The sequence below is a fragment of the Leptonychotes weddellii genome, chromosome 2 (genome assembly GCF_054177405.1).
Source record: "Leptonychotes weddellii isolate Sample4059 chromosome 2, ASM5417740v2, whole genome shotgun sequence".
Classification (NCBI taxonomy): domain Eukaryota; kingdom Metazoa; phylum Chordata; class Mammalia; order Carnivora; family Phocidae; genus Leptonychotes; species Leptonychotes weddellii.
Genome location: NC_138370.1, coordinates 99,933,649 through 99,956,545, shown reverse-complemented (window position 1 = coordinate 99,956,545; position 22,897 = coordinate 99,933,649). Strand labels below are relative to the sequence as shown.

The 22,897-nt window shown below is 37.0% G+C and overlaps 1 protein-coding gene across 1 annotated transcript in view; it reads left to right on the top strand.

Annotated features, from left to right (window-relative positions):
- Positions 1-22,897, top strand: part of ARHGEF38 (Rho guanine nucleotide exchange factor 38) — a 127,144-nt gene that overhangs the window by 86,998 nt on the left and 17,249 nt on the right. The window contains exons 5-9 of the mRNA XM_081812036.1: positions 1,325-1,342; positions 11,696-11,895; positions 14,688-14,821; positions 19,938-20,042; positions 21,812-21,934. Of these exons, the coding sequence (XP_081668162.1) occupies positions 1,325-1,342; positions 11,696-11,895; positions 14,688-14,821; positions 19,938-20,042; positions 21,812-21,934 (580 nt within the window). The remainder of the gene's footprint in view (positions 1-1,324; positions 1,343-11,695; positions 11,896-14,687; positions 14,822-19,937; positions 20,043-21,811; positions 21,935-22,897) is intronic.

Here is a 22,897-nt window from a genome sequence, read left to right as displayed (position 1 = left end):
ATGAAGCTTTTATTTTATTTTATTTATTTTATTTATTTATTTATTTATTCATTTATTTATTTATTTTGAGAGAGAGAGACTGAGGATGGGGAGGGGCAGAGGGAGAAGCAGACTCCCAGCTGAGCAGGGAGCCCAATGCAGGGCTCCATCCCAGGACCCTGAGATCATGACTTGAGCCAAAGGCAGACACTCAAACTAGCCACCCAGGCACCCCCATATGAAGCTTTTAGGCAAAAACTTCTATCTCCTTTATGCCTGATATTTAACTTGAATGATTGCCACTTTTTTTTTTTTTTACTGTTAATTGCTTAATTTGACAAGTATGTTTTGCACTCTTACCAAATGCCAGTCACTTTTCAGGTACTGGGGCTACAGCAGAGAACAGAGCAAGCATATATCCTTGCCCTCATTCAGATGGGGAGTAGAGAGATAGACAATAAATGAAATAAACATATAGTATATTAAAAAGTGACAGTGTTATGGAGAGAAATAAACAAGGGAAGGAGGATAAAGAGCAGGGTAGGCAAGGCACAATTTTTAAAAAATTGGTCCAGGAAGGTTTCATTGGGAAGAAACCTTTGAGCAAAGACCTGAAGAAAGTAAGGAGTGCGCCATATTGATACCCAAGGGAAGAGCAAGCAGGCTGAGGAACAGCAAGTGCCAAGACCTGGAGGCAGGAGCCTGCATTTGGAGTTTAATAAGAGCAAGGAGGCCTGCATGGTTGCCATAGTTTGGGGGAGTTTGTGAACAATAGAAAATGAGGTAGAGAGGAAATAAAAGGAGAGGCAGATCACGTTGCCTTGGAAGGACATTCATTGTACTTAAGCAAAATTGAAGCCACGAAAGCTAGCCATGGTTAGTGAAAGTCTTTGTGGGAATTATCTTATTGCATAGGTGAATTGTTTATAACCTACATTAACACTGTATACAGAAATATTCTGTAGTGCTTGGTGGCCGTTTCCTGCAAGTCATTTATACTTCACTCTGTAGACTTGTACTATGTTTAACAGATTCTCTTTTTTCATGATATAAACAAAAATTGATGTTTAAATCCATTTTCACATAATCAAAATCAATAGTTCTGTAATCCCAAAACAATAGTTTTTAACCCTATCTAGAGTGTGAAATAAAGTTGGTATGTACATGCTACAGATAAAATTTTAGGAATGTGATTACAAAATAATGAGACCAATTCTATAAAACACCCATGGAAAATAACATCACTTTATTTTATGTAGTAAAAATTTAAAGGCTTTATAATGTTTGCATATTACCTCAAATATGTAGATTTACATTAATTTACTTTTCTCCTCCTCTCTTACAGGAAAATATACATGCAAGAGTAAGTACTTTTGTTTTAATAATAGAAAGCAAATGTAAAGATAATGGGTTGGGGGAGATGGGGTAACTGGGTGAAGGGCATTAAGGAGGGCACTTGAAGTAATGAGCACTGGTTTTATATGCAACTGATGAATCACTGAACTCTATCTCTGAAACTAGTAATACACTATATGATAATTAAATTGAATTTAAATAAAATTTTTTTAAAAAAAGATCATGGAGGAAAAAGCTGTTGAGTATTTCTGAAAATTAGAATTTTTGGTTTTTACAATTACGTTTATTATTTTTAATACATTATTTCCAACTTTGTCTGAGGTGATCATACATATTAAATTATCTCATGTCTTACAAAATGTTTTAGAAGAATCCTGGGGTATAATTTATTTAAATCACAAGTTTCCTGATGCCAGGAACTCTTTAGGAACTGCCCATCACACATATGTTCAGCACTCTTAATGTTTCCAGAAACACACCTTCTTAAGAACAACATTAGACTTAAAAAAAATCTCAGATTAATACCATAATGTTTTTGAAGTTTCTGTAGACTAATGTACAAAAGAAAAGATTCTTCATGCATTATAGTAAATATTGGGTTTCTTCTAATTTAGACTCTTATATGATTTACAGAGAAAAAATCAAACATACCTATATAATATGTTAACATATATAAAATATTAAGATGAAATAACTTGTCACTAAGACAATACAGAAATTATCTTCTAAAAATAGCACACACACACTTTGGAAGACGTCCACTTTTATAGAAGGGAAGCATGTCTAGTCTAATGCTGAAAGGATGATATTGGCTTAAATACAAACTCAAATTTACCAGGACTTGAAAAAAGGCACATATTTGGTTTAGCACGGTCAGCAATAATCTAAGGGCCTGAGTTCCTAGCCTGTGTGTTTGCTTGTGTACATGTCTTTAAGTGTGTGTGTGCCTTTGTATTCTAAAATCCTGAAACTGTACATCAGGAAATAAAAACCCCACAAAATAAAAAGTATATTAACTTAAGATGTAAATACCTGTCATTTACGTTTTGTTCCAGAGAACCATTAGGAAAGACAGAATTCCAGAAGTGAGGTTCAAGAACCAGGCATCCCTCATACAGGGGATTGAGAAGTTAGTTTCTGACATACCAAACAGGCACCCAGTTCTCTCACTTTATCAGTCTTTTCTTTCAAAACGAAAAATACATATATCCTATAGTGCAAACAGATGTGAGTCGTTTTGTTCAATGAGTTCCCAATTCTGAGACCATCGAATTTGAACACGTGCATAATGGAAGGGGGCCTTTGTCCTTTCACACGCTGGGGTCTTCCTGGCTTCTCTTCAGTGATAGCTGGTGTGGTTGGAGGGGCTGGGGAGATGGCTGTCTCACGAAAAATCTTGTGTCGCTGGCATTGTGCCGAGGACTGGAGATTCACATAGAAGAACCATGTGAATGACTGAAGAACTTCCTGTGCTACAAATTCTGCTCGGGTTTCTTTTCCTAAAGCTTAGGTCTTTTTAACCAAAAGACCAAAAAGAGAGAGAAGAGATTCAGAGCAGAATGAGAGATTCTTTTAAAACAGTTAGCATGCACATGCTCCTACACATAGAATACTTACAACAAATAGTACATTGTATCGAAATACTTGCTTAAAAAATGGCACTAGCTTTTAGGACACTCCTGCTGGGTGGGAGTTAGCAGGCTTCGGATGCCCCCTCTAGTCTATTCTATACATCAAGAACTGGAAAAGAGGATGAATGATCACAGCGTGTGGCTGGATGCACATCAAAGCCATACTTGCTGTGCATTATTTTCCTTCCTGCTTCTCCCACTCTGGTCATGAGGCACACATGCTGCTACATAAAAGGGTAAAAGGCAATGTCAAGTGCTTTGTAATTGTTTGGCTCCTTAGCAGCTAAGGCCAGGAATATTGCAGCCAAGAGTGCATTTAGGAAATGTGGGGTTTTAGATGCTTCGAAAAAAAATTCCTTACTTATGGAAATGGAAAATTGGGTGTGGGTTCATTTTTTTTTACAATCTACATTTTTAAAGATACAGAAACAGACAAAGATATTTCTAACTTCGAAAATGTTTATTTTGAATTATAAATCTTATGCAAACATCAAAGACAGTACTAAAGGGACAAGAATCATAGAATCCTGCACCAAAAAGTCCCCTGAAGAGCATTTGTTACAAGTCCCATGTTCTAAAGCAAGAAAAACACAAGCATCCTAAATTTAACTCTCTCCAGAGATACCATGTTTCACCTTTATGCTTTTACAATTTTTTATATGTGTTCTCCGTCTTGACCAGATATTCCCATCTTTGGATTCAGGGTTTCTATTGATCCCAAAATGTTATGTCATTTCTCCTTTCTTAAGCTTTCTATTTTTAAAATTATTAAAGAAACACTGTGAAATATAGAAAATCACAATGAAGACTATGAATAGAATCAGTAGTCATTCCAGAGTTAACTATTGTAACATTTCATGAGTCACTCACTTTACTGCAATTTTTTCTACACACACACACACGCACATGCACATGCATGCGCATGCGTATCGACTAACATAGGACTGCTTTATATTTCCTGTATGTCAACTTACTACCTCATTCATCAGTATATCATGGACACCTTTCTATGTCAGTAAATATAAATCCACATTGTTTTATGACTGCATAATATTTTATCTGATGTACATACCATAATTTAGTTTACCAAACCCTTATAGATACTTGAATGATGTCTGTCTGTCCTGTAAAGATTGATGTTATGTGTTTATTCTTATAAATCATCTTTGTACAATATTTTGACTTTCTTAGAATGAGTTTCTAAAAGTGGAATTGCTAGATCAAAGGGCTTTTGATACTTACTGCCAGAAAATTTAAGCAAAGTTGAACTCATTTATATTCCTACTACCTGTATATGAATTGTCCATTTATCTCCTATCTGCCAGCACTAGAAACAATTAATATGTATATCTTGACTACTTGTGGCAATGTGGAAGGCCAAAAATAGTATTGTATTGTTTTAATTTTTCATTAATAATAATCTTGAGCATTTTTCATGTATGGTTAACCATTTGTATTTAACTTTAATGGATTATCTTTTTATTGATTACTTTTATTGAGATGTTCATCTTTTCCTAGTTAACTGATAGTGGCTCTTTAGCAAGTGTATTAACCCTTTTTCTGTCTTATATACTTCCAGCTTATCATTTGACTTTTAACATAGTTTATGGCTGCTTCTGTTTTTGTTTTTATCTATACAGTATTATAGAGCTAAATTTTTCTTAAGATTTTATTTTTTATTTATTTGAGAGAGAGAGAGCAAAGTGCATAAGCCAGGGGAGGAGCAGAGGGAGAAGCAGAGGGAGAAGCAGGCTCCCCATGAGCAGGGAGCCCGATGTGGGACTCGATCCCAGGACCCCGGGATCATGACCTGAGCCGAAGGCAGACGCTTAACTGACTGAGCCACCCAGGTGCCCCTTACAGAGTTTAAATTTTAAAATAAATTTATCACTTTTTTTTCTACTGTGGCTTTTAGAAATTGTGTCCTACCCAAAAATTCTAAGATTATTTTAAAGTGTAATTCCTGCTTCCTTCAACTTGTATAGTTTCATTTTTAACAATTAGATCTTTGATCTATATGGAAATTATTTTGGTGTAAAGAATTCATTCTTGTTATTTTCTTCTATATGGCTAGATAATTATCACAACACCTGATACTGAATAATTCATTTTTTCTATTGAGTAGGAATGTTATATTTACTTAATTTTCATACGTACTTGTATTTATTTCTTGATTTTCTATTTTGTGCTACTCTTCTGTACATATATGTACCCATATCAAGCTACTTTCATTTCTGCAGCTTTATATTTTAGTATAAAATATAACTACAATTGACCCTTAAACAACATGGGGGTTGGGGTACTGACCGCCATGCAGTTGAAAAACCATATATAACTTCTCTTCGGTGATAGCTGTTTTGGTTGGAGAGGCTGGGGAGATGGCTGTCTCATGAAAAATCCTGTGTCCCTGGCATTGTGCTGAGGACTGGAGATTCACATAGAACAACCATGTGAATGACCAAAGAACTTCCTGTGCTACAAATTCTGCTCAGGTTTCTTTTCCTAAAGCTTAGGTCTTTTTAACCAAAAGACCAAAAAGAGAGAGAGAGATTCAGAGCAGAATGAGAGATTCTTTTAAAACAGCATGCACAGGCTCCCCCAAAACTTTACTAATACCCTACCGTTGACCAGAAGCCTTACTGAGAACATAATTAGCCAATTAACACATACGTTGTATGCTATATATATTACATACTGTGTTCTTACAATAAACTAGAGAAAAGAAAATGTTATTAAGAAAATCATAAGTGGGGGGCACTTGGGTAGCTCAGTCGGTTAAGAGGCCGAATCTTGATTCTGGCTCAGGTCATGGTTTCAGGGTCTTGGGATCCAGCCCCTTGTCAGGCTCTGTTCCTAGCAGGGAGTCTGCTTGAGGATTCTCTTTCTCCCTCTGCCCTTCCCTCCCAGAGCGCATGCTATCTCTCTCTGTAAAATAAAATCGATCTTAAAAACAAACAGAAAGAAAATCATAAGGAAAAGAAAATATACTCAGTACTGTGCCTTATTTATTGAAAAATTATCCAGGTATAAGTGGACATGCACAGTTCAAATCCATGTTGTTCAAGGATCAACTGTAATCTCCGCTTAATACTCTTCCTTTTCAGAATTTTCTTGAATATTCTTGCATGTTTCTTTCTTTAAAACCTTTGTGTTTTTGTAAAATTGTATGTAGCATGGTTTAAAAAGCCCAATAGTGGGGCACCTGGGTGGCTCAGTCAGCTCAGGTTATGATCTCAGGGTCCTCAGCAAGGAGTCTGCTTCTCCCTCTCCCTCTGCTCCTCCCTGCCCCACTCACTCTCTCTTTCTCTCTCTCAAATAAATAAAATATTTAAAATAATAGTTCTACAGGATTTAAGAAAAATAGCAGTCCTCTCTTCTCTTACCTGCTTCTAAAGGACATAAGCATTTTCACGTCTTTTAGTTAATATTTTGGTACTTTCATGACTCTAAAAACATGTTTGGTTTTCCCTTTTTAAGTATTATGTTTTGACTTCCCCTGTGGAACACAAGAATTTATCTCTCTCCCTATGCCATCTCCACTACACACGCACACGCACGCACACACACACCCTCCCCATCGTTTCATTTTTCCCACGTGGTTACATCGTCATTTGGATTGGAGCAGTACTCAGTGTTTGATTTCTTATATTTGAGTATATCTGAGTACATTTCTTTTCAGAGGTAAACCTTGGAATAAACTGATTATTTGTTTTTCTGGGAGTTAACTATTTTATTTATTGCTTGTTTGTGTAATTTATTTTCATTTTCTTAGTTTTCTTTGTTCTAATCATTAATGCCACACTCACAGCCAGTCATCTCTTAAGACAGCTAGATGCATTATGGATGCTATCAATTTCATCTCCCTAAAAAAGCCTCTCCCAGAGTCTTTCTGACCTGTTGAGTTTGGACTGGGTGACTGGGCACAGCTGTCTTTGAGGAACTTTTGTCATCTTAGAGAATCTCTTTACCTCTTTCCTGTTTTTAGTACATCCTTCAATACTTTCCCATGTTCACCAGGAATGCATGGGAAGTAAAATTTTAAGAAATTCTATATCCAAAATATCTTTAATTTACCCTCACAGGTGATTTATAGTTTGATCAAGGATAGAATTCTAAATTAAAAATCCTTCATCTTCAGAATTTAAAGGCAATTCTTCATCATGTTCTAGCTTTCAGTGTTGCTATAAGAAATTTGAAGCTTCTTCTCATTCTTCACCATTTGTTTGTACCCATTTGTTTACGTGTTTCTCTGAAGGATTGTAGGGTCTTCTTTTTGTCCCCAGTAGTCGGAAGTTTCATGAATTCCCAGGTGTGAATCCATTTCATCCATTGTGCTAGGTACTCAGCGAATTCTTCCAGCATGCAAACTCATGTCCTGTTCTTGAATTGTTTTACCAATGATTTCCTCCCCATATGTGCTCTGTTCTCACTTTCCAGGACTCTACTTATTTCAATATTGGATCCTTTAGACAAATCTTCTAATTTTTTTTCACATTTTTCTTCTATCTTCTATCCCTTTGTATTTTTGCTCTTCTTTCTGGAAAGTTCCTGAACATTTTCTCCAACACATGTGAGATTTTATTTCTGCTATTATCCTTTTAATTTCCAAGAGCTCTTTCTTAGTTCTCCAAATGATCTCCCTCATGTGTAGAGCACCCTAAAAATTAGGCCATTTCTTAAACAGGTTTCCAACCAGTTCTTATTCTAATCCCCACCTCCCTCTCTCTCCACTTCCACAGGTTCTCAGGGTCTAATTAATGAATCTTTGGAGGAATGATTAAATTATTGCCTCTCCACATTACTGGTTCTCTCTGGTTTGAATCTCTCTGGTAATAAGTCAGTTACATTCATTCATGTTCTTTACATCTTCTAAAATTTGTTAATGGCTCTGTATTTATTTTCACAATTTTTTATCTGTGTCAAATCCTACTTGTTTATTTATGTGTATAGCAATGTACAGTTTTTCCTAAAATTGACTTAAAGTGTTTTAAAAGGAGAGTGAATTGAAAATAAATTCAATAACAGTGTATATGGTTTGTGGCTACTGTAAAATCAATATTAAATTTAGGATACTTGTGGTCATAAAACAGAGGAAATTCAAAGTAATATGATCAATAGTTGATTATTTTTCCTTCCTCTGTTTTCTCCCTCTAATTAAGATATATTGGTGTACTTCAACGTTGTATATCTGATTCTTTATCCTCCACCACTGTTTTTACATTGTTTAAATGTCATTTTTATTTTCCTTATGAGACTGTTTTCTCGTATTTGATGCGAAGCTCTTTATAGCAAAACTGGATGCTGCTAAAACAAAGCCAGTTGTGTTAACTTGACTTTGTAAAGTCCTAATAATTCACAATGAGATTAGTGTAGCTACTTATGGTACTAAATACTTGCCAAAGTATTCATGATAAGACACAGGAAGATGAAACAGAATTACAAATTAATGACTACCTTAGTTTTTAGCCTGGTGTATATGGGAAATTGTTACTTTCTGTTGGGAATACATGTGATAATGGGTGCTTGGCTGAGCTGGGTTATATCACACATAGGACTCATTTGCCTCTCCCAGTTATCAGAATTTAATCTTACTGGAAGGGATTAGATGGGGTGAATGCCTGGAGTGTCATTATCTTAAAAGACATCCTCTATCTTTTCTACCATATTGCTTGTCTGTGTGATGCAGATATCAGAACATCATTGCTCATCCCTTAGGCTGTCCAAAGTACATGTCTGAAGACAAAAGTGTCTGGGAGATTTCTCATTTTTGAGAAAGCCTTTTGAAATATTTGCATTTGTAACACTTTTAAACAGTTTCATTTATAATTGTTATTATTACCATTTGAAACAGACAAGGGAGAAACTAGAACTTTGAGTCAAAAAGTAGTGGAAAAAGAAGTAATGATAAGATGGGGACACAACTGGGGCGCCTGGGTGGCTCAGTTGGTTAAGCGACTGCCTTCGGCTCAGGTCATGATCCTGGAGTCCCGGGATCGAGTCCCGCATCGGGCTCCCTGCTCGGCGGGGAGTCTGCTTCTCCCTCTGACCCTCCCCCCTCTCATGTGCTTTCTCTCTCTCATTCTCTCTCTCTCAAATAAATAAATAAAATCTTTAAAAAAAATAAAAATAAAAATAAAAAAAAAAAAAAAAAAAAAAAAAGATGGGGACACAACTAAAGTGTTGAGTCTGGTTTTTTGAAAGATCTTAATAAGGAAGAAAAGAGGCAGCTCAGAGATACAAGTATGTCCTTTAATACATCTGGGGATATTTTTTGTAATTAAGAATTTGAAATATGCATATAACAATAGACCACGCTAATAAACTATCTTATTAAAATTGAGTTTTCTTTGATTGAGTTATTTGATTATATTTATATTTTGATGGCATTTTCAGTTTTTAGAAGATTAAATAAACTAATATTTGGTAATAGTCAAAGGAAACATGTAGAAGAAATTCTGGTCATTTTCATACAAATAATATGATTTCTTCTGGTCAAGTTAATACCTTCCATATTCCAGACTTGTTTTTATTTAGGGGAATTATTTCTACTTAACTGTCTAAACTGTCGTGTTGTTGAAGAGTCTCTGCTTGAGATATATAAGAAAATGCTGTATTTCATATTCAGATGCTCTGCTTTTGATCAGTTAGAAAATATATTGTGTTACTTTTTTTAGCATTCATAATAGATTTACATTTTTTCCCATCCACTTCACCTGGTCCTCCTGGAAACGAAAACATCTCCCTCTCCCTATCTCCCCCATTCCCTCCTTGCCATCCTGTCTTCTTACATCTTCTCACATCCCTTCTTCCCTTCCTTAAGAGATTTGATGTAAATGGGTAGAAAGTATAAGATAAATCATATTAAAACAGCTCTTTATTCCCTTGTAGACCTTTAATATTTACTTTGATTTTCCTTAAAAAAAGATGTTGCCTTTTGGTTCGCTTCCGTCTTTTTCTATTGTAGTAACATTATTTTCTCAGCATGTGATAAAATGCCTCAGTCTATTATTCAGGACCATTGTGCAATGTTTTTGGGAAAAAATTTAATGTAAAATAAAAGCACATTACAGAAAATCTGAAATTTATCACTTCAATCTCCAAATATTCATTGAGAAAATACTATATGTCATGCCAGAGACATAGTGATGACAGAGAAATTGAGCATAAACTGGTAAATAGGGAAACAAAATGATTCCAGAGAGTTGATAAGTGTTACAATAAAAATAAAAATGGGAGGATGTGACAGAGGGTGACTGGTGTTGTGTGTGTGTGTGTAAGCATGTATACACATACATATGATCATCAAAGTTTATTAGTTTCTCATTTATCAAATGAAGAGTTCAATTAGATGGTATTTAAGGTGTTTCCAGACCTTTTCTGATGATAAACTTTTCTAATCTTGTCCAAAGTTTTTTAGATCCATTCACCATTCCAATGATGTGGTAAGTTATCTATGTTAATATTTAGAAATAATAATTGAAGAATAAAAAAATTCACCTACTAGGATTTGAAAACCATCTATATTCTTTTTTTTTTAAGATTTTATTTATTTATTCATGAGAGACAGAGAGAGAGAGAGAGGCAGAGGGAGAAGCAGGCTCCCAAGGAGCAGGGAGCCCGATGCGGGACTCGATCCCAGGACGCTGGGATCATGACCTGAGCCGAAGGCAGACGCTTAACCATCTGAGCCACCCAGGCACCCGAAAACCATCTATATTCTTATCTATTAAGAACAAAAACAAAAACAAAACCCAAAAACCAAAGCCAAACAAACAAAAGACCTAAAGGAAAACAACTGAGTATATCTGTCCATCAGAAGGGATTCAAAGCACAATTTCTACCCATGTCCATTTATAGTGTCTCTTTATTTGCCTCTTTCCATAAAAAGGCTTTTAGAAACCACTGACTTCTCATTAAAAACAAATGACAGTGGGTTGCACAATGACATGACCAAGCTTCTAGCTTTTTTACTTCCTGTGAACTGCTTGACTAGTTGGAATGGTTCTATTCTCATTTCAGAAGCTCCTAAAGGAAGAGTCAGGCATGAGTGCTCACTTTTGTGTAGCCATTTGAAGATCTATTGGCTAAGAAGTATTCCACATGGAAAACCATGGAAAGTCATGTGAGAGCAATGATTAGTGATAGTGGTGGTATTAATAATTAATTTAGAGAACTGTTGCATTTATTATAAACTTCTTTTGGGGACTGTGGTAGAACCTCTGAAACATTATGAATTCAACTATTCAATTTGGTAGAAGAGAGGAGACGATGCTTTCTTTGGACTATACTTGGTAAGTCATCTTTTTAAATAATGAATTTCTTTTCCTCACTAATAATCACAAAAATACCACCAGTAAACTGCATTTTTCTTGGTTATCATGGAAAAATGCATTCTGAAATTATTTCCCACTATTATTATAATCTTGTTATTTAAAAAAAAGGTGTAAATGGAACATGGATGGAAATCCTGCTTTGAGTCCTTCTTGGTGGACAGATACACTCATGTGTTTTCTTACTGGTTTTTGCTTAGTAGTGGGGTCTTTCAGCCTAGCTTCTCTCTGTCATCCATTGCTCTTGCTTCATTTTTTTTTTTAGAAAGTGTAGGCAGCCAAATGGAGGAAAAATAAAGGAGAAAAACAGTTTCAGGATTAATCATAAAAATCACAAAAATGAGAAGGAGTTAATAAGACAAAAGTCTGTGAAACTGACGTTATTTGTTTCTGTTGTAGAGGCAAGCCAAACTTACTGGACATGGGCTCTTTGATGATCAAACCAATCCAGCGTGTAATGAAATACCCCCTCTTGCTGTGTGAACTCCGGGGCTCCACCCCTCCCTCTCACCCAGACTTCAGGGCTCTGGGAGATGCCTTCACCGCAGTGAAAGACATTAATGTGAACATCAATGAACTTAAAAGACGGAAAGATTTAGGTAAGAAGAGACATGATGAATTGAGTGTTTTCTGTGATTGGAGTGTTCTGCTTATACTTCTGAGAATCAAAATATCTAAATAGTTATAGCAGTTGTGGTGATCATGATCATTCGATATCTAGATTAGAGACTAAGGAGCAGAGTGTAGTTTGCCTGGCCAGCTGGATTCAGGAGATCACGAGGCACAAAAAAAACCGACAATTTTTAAAAAAATCAAGCAGCCCTATACTCAACCTCTGTTGACCACTGCATGCCTGGTGACATACTGTGGGCTGAAAATACCATAGCACATAATCCTACTATCTCTGGCAATATGTGTGGGAAGAAAGAGACATGGCATGGCCAGGAAGCTGGAGCAGTGAGAAGCTCCAGCCAAATCAGTGGTGAAACAGGCCCAGCTAATACATCAAGCTCATCTGGTTCTGGCACATAAAGAATGGAGATTTTCTAGCAATAATTGCCCCATTGAAGGGAGCAAATATATTTCTTTCTCAAATTATGAAATTATTGTTAGGTATTTGTTAGCCAAGATGTAAAATTCATGTCTGAAGTGGAATGTAGATTTCAAAACAGGAGGCACAATTACATGGTTTCTATCATCCCGGATATAGTAATGCATCGGGATAGATTGTGTGGGTCCTCTGTCAGTGTGATTTGTGTCTGTTAGTTCTTAATTGGCTTTGTACTTCTAACATTAAATCTCAATTCAACATTACAGCAATGGTAGGACATTGGCGCTAAGTGCTCCAACAACTTCATTTATTTTTATTGTTTTCATTTTCCAAATTTTTATTGGAAAAATAGTATGTATTTGTATTAATAAACTAAAATTATAAAGAAGGGCCTAGAGTGAAAAAAGTGAAAGTTGTAGAGGAAGAGATGCTATAAACAAATTAAAAGACAGTCCATAGGCAAAGGATTACTATCTAGAATATATAATTACTGATATTAAATCAATAATAAAAACATTCTAATACAAAAAAAGGTTAATAATAAAAGGAAGCAATTCAGAAAGACCAATACATTTTTAAACACTAAGCTTCATCTATAAGGAGAGAAATGCAAATTAAAATTACAATGACATACCATTCCCATCCTATCAGACTAGCGAAAGGATTTTTTAGGGATAACATTAGGTGCTGAATCTCAATCTGCAGGTGAAAATGTAGTGGGAATCACCACTATGGAGAACAATTTGACATCTAGTAAAGTTGAAGATGCCCAAACCTGAGACTCAGAAAATTAATCTCTAGATATTTGAGAAACTCTTTCCCATATGCTCATAGACAGGTATACTAGTAACTAGTATTGTTCATAAAAGCAAGAAGAAAATAGCTTACATATTTATCCAGATAATGGACAAACTGTATATTGGACACTATGATACCATGAGAACATAAAAATTAAAATGCATGTGTCAATTGAATAAATCTCAAAAACACAATGTTGAATTTTCTAAAAAGTAAATTACAAGTGACAGAAGAATATATATACGCAATATGGTGCATTTTTATAAACATTGAAAACATTCAAAATAATACTATGTATTGCACAAATCCATATACAATAAAGTTGTAAAAATAGATAGTCAACCCCATTCTTTAGGATCATAATTCCCTTTAAGGGACCAAAGATGGGGATCAGAGAAACTTCAGCTGATTATTTTTATGGAGATAAGCAAGGCGAAATGTTAGGTTTTGACAAGGCTGAAAGAAAATTGTTATATTGTTCTTTTTACTTTTCTGTTTGCTTAAACTCTTTCACAGTGTTAAAGTGGAAAGATTTTCCACTCCCATGATTCCAGTTTGCATAGCTGACATGTCATAAGTTTTCTTCAGACTTTCTATGTTTTTTTTTTTTTTTCTATTTTTTCTTCTTTCTCTTTCTTCTTCTCTCCAACTGCCCTGAACATGTGTGGCACTACAGTTTGCTGGGCTTGGTTTTTAAACTTAATTACATATCATGAACATTCTTCCAGTTAATATTGGCCTTCTTTTTAATGGTTCCCTGGTGTTCTATTTCTGAGTGTGTCCTAATTTAGTTAACTCTTCCTCTATGGATAAACTTTCTGATTGTTTCCAATATTGTGCTATTGGAAAAAAAAATGCTGTAGCCAACAAAACTTTGTATGCTTGATTATGGAAAGCAAATTCTCTGCACGGACTTCCTGGTCATAGACAATACATTTAGAAGATTCTGCCCAAATGTTCTCCACAAAAACTGTATTGGTTTAATCCTCACCAACAGTGTGTAAGATTGCCCATCTCCTGGCACACTGACCAAAACTAAATGTTAGAAATATTTAACATTTTGAACAATATGGCAGGTGAATATGATCTTGAAGATAAAAAGATAAAGCTCAGAGAGGTGACTCAACTTACCCCAAAAGTCTCAGCTAGTGGAGAGCCACTCCAGAGTCTGAGGTCTCCTTATGCTGGGTGCAGTTTTCTTAGCTAGGCCTTGATGCTTCATTCTAGAGACCAAAGTTAACAGACGTATTATCTGAGAAGAGAGAAAGTTTTTCTCCAGTGTCGGAGATTTCTTTAATGTGGAGGGTAAATGGACCGTGGGCTTTGAGGAGCTCAAGCGCCTGGACAGCTGAGTGTCCAGTCAGTGGGTTGGGCAGCTGGGCTTATGCCCGGGCAGTGGGGCCGGAGCATATCGCATCTGCATCAGAGGGTCAAAAATCACATAGATTTCTATCTTAAATATGGATCTTGAATTCTTTGGATGAAACACACACTTTCTATGTTGCACATGTTCAGATATGTGATTGCATTCTTCTATTTCAGTTCTAAAATACAAGAAGAATGATGAGGATGAATCACTTAAAGATAAATTGTCTAAACTAAACATTCATTCAATTAGCAAGAAATCAAAAAGAGTGACAAATCACCTAAAGATTCTAACCAGAGGAGAACCACAGGTAATTTTTCTTCTTCGGCCATATACATCCTCCTGGGGCATATGAATGCTGATATTTTTGTGAGGGTTTTGTCGGTTGTTATCAGAGCCGTTTCTAGAACAGAGAATCAAGGTCATTGCCTAATGCTGATTCTTTCTTTCTCCCTCTTTTGGGGGAAATGGAGTGCAGGTGGTTTTGACACTATTTTAGCTATGGTGCTTCCACTCAGGAAGCAAAGGAGAGAAAAGGACGTGAAGACAGGAGTCAACGTGGGATGCCCCAGAAGTCCTAACTGTCACCATCAACCAGCACATAATCACACCCAAGGCAATGTCCTCCTTTCATCCCTAACTTATCTCTGCTTTTTAAAAACCTCACTTTCCTTTTGGGTTCCCTTAACGTTCATCTTATCTTTATTTCACCTATTTAAAAAAAGGGGGGTCAGGTGCCTACCTTAGTGGGCTACCTTTATCCTCTTCCTCTCTCTGCACCCCCCATGCACATTATATTACTGGGTAATTGTTCTGTGTCAGCTGTTTAGCCTGGTTTGAACCACTTTCATCTCAACCCCCAATAAATAATGGATGGATTAGCGAAGGTTCTCAAACTTTAAGGTGTGGAACAATTACCTGAGGAGCTTGTCAAAAGATTCCAGGGCTCCACCTGGTTCAAGGGTGCAACCTAGTGGTCTGTATTTTTACAAAACTCCAGGTGTTTTGAAGCTAAATGACCTTGAAGTAAGTGACCAATGGAACACACTTTGAGAATCACAAGATAGAAAGTTCATGGCCTGGAGATGGTAATTCACTGGGCTTCTAACCAAAAGAAGGCAGGGCAGTTCTTAAGATACTACATGGTAAAAAAAAAAAGATACTACATGGTACTTTTTTTTCTTCTAATTTGCCTGATTTCATCACTTATTATGTTAACATCTCTAAGGTTTTTAGTTTGAACTAGAGGCTATCGTATGGTAGTTCAGCATTGGTTTTCTTTGGCTTCTCCTATCTACTTCACTCTTTAGCGGCCATGGTCTTTTTCCTTTTTTCCATTAAGTCTTTGCAGCTTTCTGACCCTAAGATAGTAGTGGCTTCTTCCTCTTCTGAATGCCTGGCAAGCTTGCTGAGTGTTTTCCAATCTTGGCACCATGAACATTTGCCGGAGTCAGCACAGGGCAGAAAGTAAGGGCCAAGTCTTTGAAGTCATCCAGATCTGGATTAGAACGTCGCTTCTGTCACTTAATCAATATATGCCTTTGGGCACATAGCTTAAATCCAAGGGAGTCATCAAGATTATACTAGGACCTACCACATGGAGGGCTTGTGAGGATGAAATGAGGTGATACGTATGCAGAAAGTACCTAACACAGATGGTAAGCACTCAGTACGTATTGGTATCATCATCATCATCCTCATCATTTCATATCACTACAGTGTATTACTGATTACCAACTCTTAACGTACAGACTTCTTACTTCTCACATAGATATAAACTCCTTTATGCATGGTGTATTAGGTTTTTTACTTTCTGTATTTTATAATGTTTTGACATCTTGAAAAAGCTGCTGGGCCCTGAGAGATGCTCCTCCCAGGGCTAATCCATTCTTAGAGAAAGCAAAGGGCTCAGCTGGGATCAATTCTTTCATATGCGAACCAAGCCCTGAGTCTATAGCCCCAAACAGTTTCTAATCTATCTCTCACACACCAAGCCAGTGTTCCTTTGCCTTAAATCATCCTAGGGCCAGGTACCAGGCAAGTAGAGACCACCATGAAAGCACAAAGCCCATGGGAATTACCCAAACTGGCCAATCCTAAACTGTTTATCCTGACCAGCTATTTCTATAAGGTTGCCCACAAAAACCACAATAAAGGCTCTGACCTTGACTTTCCCCTTGCTCCTTTCTGCCATCTGACCAAAACCAGTGATTGCCCTGTGGCCCTATATGGCATGCAGTGACCTCCTCTTTAGGACTTTTCAGTATAATCAACTTCTTCCAAGCCTTGTTTTTGTTTCCTCTTGTGGCTGTACTTCCTTCCTATTCCATATCCAATATGGACATTCTTAGAATCCGTGGCATGTATCATTGTTCTTAATACTTCTTTGTGTTCTTCTAGGGGCTCACTGGGTCCATTGCATGCAGGAAATAATTCCAGGCCCCTCTCCCAATGCGAAACTATAATGTGAGAAGTTTGGGACATTATGGTGTATGGTCAGATAAGGGAAAGGAAAATCAAGACGTTTGAACTAAAAGCAACAGTAATAAAATTGGATTGGGAATTCAATTTGAGAGAGACTGTAGCCTCCATGGGCATGTGTAAATGTCATGCACTCAATTCTCCCCTACTCTTTAGGTTGTTGCTTCTGACTTAAGACAATTCTATTGAGGAACAATAGGCAGGTCTTAATTCCGAGCAGGTTTTTGTAGAAGCTGTTACATTCCTTAACATATTTATCATCGGCTTCTGATATTTTCCAATTGTGAAGTGAAAGTGAATTGTAGGTAAAGTGGCCTGAAGGGATATTAATTAGATTTTCCCCTTAATCTTTTGAGAAGATGTCCTGTCAGCAATGAAGCATTTCACTGTTAATCAGAAAATCAGCTGCATAGGCTGAACTGCAGAAGAGATAAATCTCAAATCAGTCAATTTTGCACTTGTCAGCAACTCAGGTGAAATATTTGGTGGAGTTAGGGTATAAAACTATTACCCAAGAGGAAGATTCTATTCAATTCATCACACATGTATTGAACTCTATGTACCAGACACTGTGTTAGAGATCGAGAATACAAAGAAATTCTGAATTCAGACTCCTTGGGTTTGAATCTTGGTCCTACCTATTAACATGGGTAAATTTCTTTAACTTCCTATATTATTTAGGGTAAAGGCCAAGCTCCTTTCACAAAGAGATTCCAAAACTAAGTAGCTTAAGCTAGATAGTCATTTCTTTCTCTCTCTTTCAATAGTCCTGAGATGTGAGTCCAGACGGGCTCTGCTGCACAAAATTCTGTAGGAACCCAATTGTCCCCACTTGGAGGGTTTTGCTGTTCCCCAAACATACTGTCTTCAGCTGCTTGGTCGAAGTTGGGTCACCGCTGTGTCTTCAGTCTTGTCCCAAGGACAATGCTGGAAGGCCAAAATTCAGAAATGAAATACATCACTTAGCTAACATCTATTTACCCAAACCAGTTATGAGGGCAGAACCAGCGGCAGGGGAGGCTGGAAAGGGTAGTCGCTAGCAGGGCAGCTATGTGTCCAACTTAAACTAGAGGTGCAAGTGTTGTCAGTAGAAGGATGACGGGGGGACATCAACTATCCCTGCCACAGCTCCCAAGCTTCTGTTTATCTCTAAAATGGGATTAATTGTGGCACCTATGCCATAGAGTTTTGTAAGAATTAAAATGAGAGAATGGAAAGCAGGTTTTAGCACCATGTCTGGAACATAGTTAGTATTTAATAAATGTTAGCTATTATTTTTACTAAGACAAAAAATACTTAATCTCAAATGCTTGCCATTTATCAGTGGAAAGAATCACTTAATCAACTAGTGTTGTGAGAGCACATGGGGGAGCAATTAATTTTCTACAGTGAAAAGAATAGGAATTCAAGGGAGCTTTCATAGAAGGGGTGACAGTTGAGTCCTTAAAAAAATTAAACAGATATTTGCAATGCAGAAAAAGGGACAGCAGCATATTCCAGCAAAATAAAACAGCATGAGAAGGGCTTGGCTATAGGAACGTAGAACTGGACAATATTTCTCATACTGTGATCCCTGGATCTCTTATTTTAGAATCATCTGGATCTCTGCCAAGATACACAAAATAGCTGGGGGGGGGGCGGTCCTTGAGACCCACATTTAAAATAATCTGCCCCAGTGGTGCCTGGGTGGCTCAATCGTTAAGCGTCTGCCTTTGGCTCAGGTCATGATCCCAGGGTCCTGGGATCGAGCCCCGCCATCAGGCTCCCTGCTCGGCGGAAAGCCTGCTTCTCCCTCTCCCACTCCCCCTGCTTGTGTTCCCTCTGTTGCTGTGTCTCTCTCTGTCAAATAAATAAATAAAATCTTTAAAAAAATAAAATAAAATAATCTGCCCCAGCATATTGTTCAATACATCAAACTAGATTAGAGCATAGAGATCATAAGGCAGATGGTATTCAATGTTGTGTGAATTACAAGAACTATGCCACCTATTTAATCAAAAGCTTTTTAGATAAACAATATTAAGGGGTTTAAAAATAAAATAAAATATCACCATTTTCTGTGCATTCAGTTCTAAGATCAACCATCCTCCCCCCACCACCCACCAAGGTCAACCATCTTAAATTAACAGACCTATGAACAGAGAGCAGCTATGGTTACTACCCAGGACCAAACCGAAGAATACCCACCATATGCCACAAATCATTTGCATGTTCACACAGATTTTGGCAGCATGAAGCTGGTTCTGCTCTTCTTTCGTCACCATTGCGATAGCCAAGAAATACTTCTCACTATTAATAATAATTATGGTCTTATCAATAAAATAAAATATAAAAAAATAACTGAACACATGTGACTACTATCTTAACTCTGTTGAGTTTTCCCCACAAAAGGACTCTTTTGGCCAAGATCACATTCAACCTTTCAAATTTGAGTTGGTAAAGAATTACCGCATTTTTTAGCCAAGAAGCTAAGTATATTTTCTAAATAACCACTGTGAAATTAACTGGGATGAGTCATAGCAACAAAACAGTAAGTTCCAGTCAAGAGATGAAATGTTTATCTTATTTAAATTTTGATTTTTTTATTTTATTAATTATTTTACGAACCCACAAATGGGGCATAATTTCAGAGTACATATATAATATATGCCATTAGAAACTGCAGAGAAAGTTTTACCTGCCCCAGCTACCATCACATAGACGAAGCTCTGTGAAAGCCGAAGGCGGATTAACCGGCAGCATGCGGCTTCGCCACACGAATTGCAGTTGCGCTGTGTGCTTGTACACAGCAAGTTCTGTGCTAAGGCAGTCAGCATGACATGGAAGGTTTTCTTCTCAACAAGGGGTCTCTTTGTCATGTGCTGGGCTAATACAGCCTGTGACATTTCTTTAAAACACCAGATTTGTTCGAGTTATAAAAATAAAGAATTTCATCTACATTATAGGTGAAGGACAATACTTTCAATAGAGAAGAAAAGCTGTTTAGATCTTTAGAAAAGACGGTGAGGCATTGCGTGAAGAACATTTCCCTCTGTCTTCAACGTATCCAGGTAGGTAAGACACAACCGGTTCCAGTGTTTCTACGAGAACGTATTGATGTCCATGGTTATTCTGAAGAGTACATGTGAATGTTCGTGCATTTATGTGATTGAATTTATATGATGAAATTCATTGATACTGTATCAAATTTGGGAGGCTGCCAACTGCAGGTGAGGGAAGCCGGTATAAGGATGTAGATGTTGTTCTTTGTTCCCGTATCTGCTCCGTCCTTCTCCCAGTTGAGGTGGCTGTGTTGTGGGACGTAAGCTCACATGATTGCCACGTGGTGCTGGACCATCAGCACGCTGTCCTTACAATAGAGATGAGTTCATTAATACAAAATTGATTTGGCAGAAATTTCCTTTATTTGTTGGATTATACTAACATATCCCTTTCTAGTACCTAAAACACATATTTGCAAATTTAAAAGTGGTACTGAAAGAAAAAAGGAAATCAAAGGGGGACATAAAATGAAATTAGAGGAGAACTAAAGAGCAAAAAGAGCAGAACATAAAGGCCATATAAAAACCGCAGGAACCCACATGTGTATCTCAAATTTAGCTGTAAGTCTTTGAGAAGCCAACTTAAAAAAAGGACATACAATCACACAACCCTAGATGAACAGAGCACCTCTATTTATTTTATAACTGGTGTTTCGTAATGCCCCCTTTAGAGTTCTGAATGAAATTCACAGGTAATTCAACCTTAGGTAGGTAGGTCTACATGAAAGAAAATCAATGTAAAGGAAAATAAATTCTAACAAAATAATAACTACAATATGCAAATACTCCCACACAACCATAGGAGAAGAAAAACCCCACTAATTTCCAATCCCCCAGGAAGTTTTCCTGCCCTTGTTGAGAATCACTGACTTAACCAAACCAATTGAAGTGCAGTATAATTATATTTAGTAAGAGAGAATGGATCTCATATAGAAGACATAGTGTCCTCAACAACATCTTGATAATGGTCATGACTGGGAGACATAGACAGTTAGTAGAATTCCACGTAACAGAGTTAACAAATGACCCCCTTAGCATTTTCCAGTTTTTATTTTGGATATCTATTTTTGGAAGCAGATGTTTGCATGCATAGGTAAATTATCATACCAAAAGAGGATTAGGTTAACAGGCATGATGATTTGGAGAAAAGGTTCTATGTTATGTAACCAACAAGCCACATTCCTTTCTCATTTATTAACTGATGCAAAGCCTGATTTTGCAATCAGGTTTGCTAATCTCTTCCTAAAGCTCTGCTTTCTGTGAAAAGAAAACCAAAACTCAGTTATAACAGCCAGACAGAGCAGTGGGAACCCTGTCCTTCATATACATTTCATGAAGTGAATGCATCTTGGGAATATCTGTAGGAAAGTCTTCTATTTCTACTAACCAATTCAACAAAAACATGAACATCTTCTTTTAAAAATTCACTAGGGGAAACTGAAGACATAAATCAAAAAGGCGTGATTTCTAAAATAAGGGGTTCAGTAAGACCTGAATGCTGAAGAATGGCCAATGAGGGACCTTAGGATGTAGTCCACTTAATAAAGAAGGTGTCGTACAGAGCAGTAGGAGAAAGTGACGGGGGGAAATAAGAAAAGAAATTGTTACACGTAACCTCATTGTACAGAGTATTCATGACTTTTTTTTACTTCCTTTTTTTCCTTTTATCTCTCCGTGGTAACGGAGGGCTATGATGATGAAGCACACACTTGGGATATATTTAATTGTACAGAACTTCAGAACTTGGCCCATTTTGTGACTTTGTCCCTGGGTTTCAGGATGCCATGCCCTTAGCGCTGCGGAGTGTCATGGAGCTCCAGGAGATCTCGTGCAACAAAGACAAGGAGGAGACGAGCTATTCGGAGGCCCCAAGGAATGCCCTGAATCCCTGTGGCGACTTTGTAAGTTATTTATATTCACAGATAAATTAGAAAGTGGGGTTAAGAGGATAGCTGCTTTTTATTTATTTTTCTGGAGTTAGAAATAAAACAGGCACTAAAGCAAATACGAATGTCAAAATCAGTAGATTTAAACAGGAGGGTTTTTTTTTTTTCATTATTACCTATTTTAAAGTGAGTTAGTGAAGATTTTTTATTATGATCAAAATTTAAGAGGGTCCCAGACTGAGTTTCTAGGAGTAGTCAATGTCTGTGCAAACTTTATTTATTTATTTATTTTAAGATTTTATTTATTTATTTGACAGAGAAGGAGAGCACAAGCAGGGGGATGCAGCAGGCAGAGGGAGAAGTAGGCTCCCAGCTGAGCAAGGAGCCCAATGCAGGACTTGATCCCAGGACCCTGGGATCATGATCTGAACTGAAGGCAGATGCTTAACCAACCGACTGAGCCACCCAGGCGTCTGTGTGTAGCTTTTAAAATCAACATTTAGTTTAAGTCTGCATGTGATAGATGACGGATTTATTAAGTTGGCAAGCTGTGATTTTCCTAAAGGAGTCTCTGGAAAAGTCCAGAGTCCTTACAGGAGGAGCGAAGATACTCTCTGAAGACGTGACTTTTATTAACACACTATATACTGGAAAGTAAAGCCTTCTTATTGAGAAAGGGCTTTTACCTCTGAGTTTGTTTTCTATGAGTTCTGTAAAATATACAGAATTATAAAACATAGCTTGGGAATCCTAAAAACCTGCTTGAGCCTAGAAATATTTGGCTGGTAAATTAGTTTGAGTAGTACTAATTTTAATTTAGTATCTTGTGTTCCATAAGTATTATTATATCATAGTAGTATGTTATAGAGAAGCCATAATAGACTCCTTCATCATCTTGAAGGTCCTTGAAAGAGGCAGTTTTGTGTTGGCATTATTGGCATTTTGGGTCAGACAGTTCTTCATTGAGAGGCCCTTGTG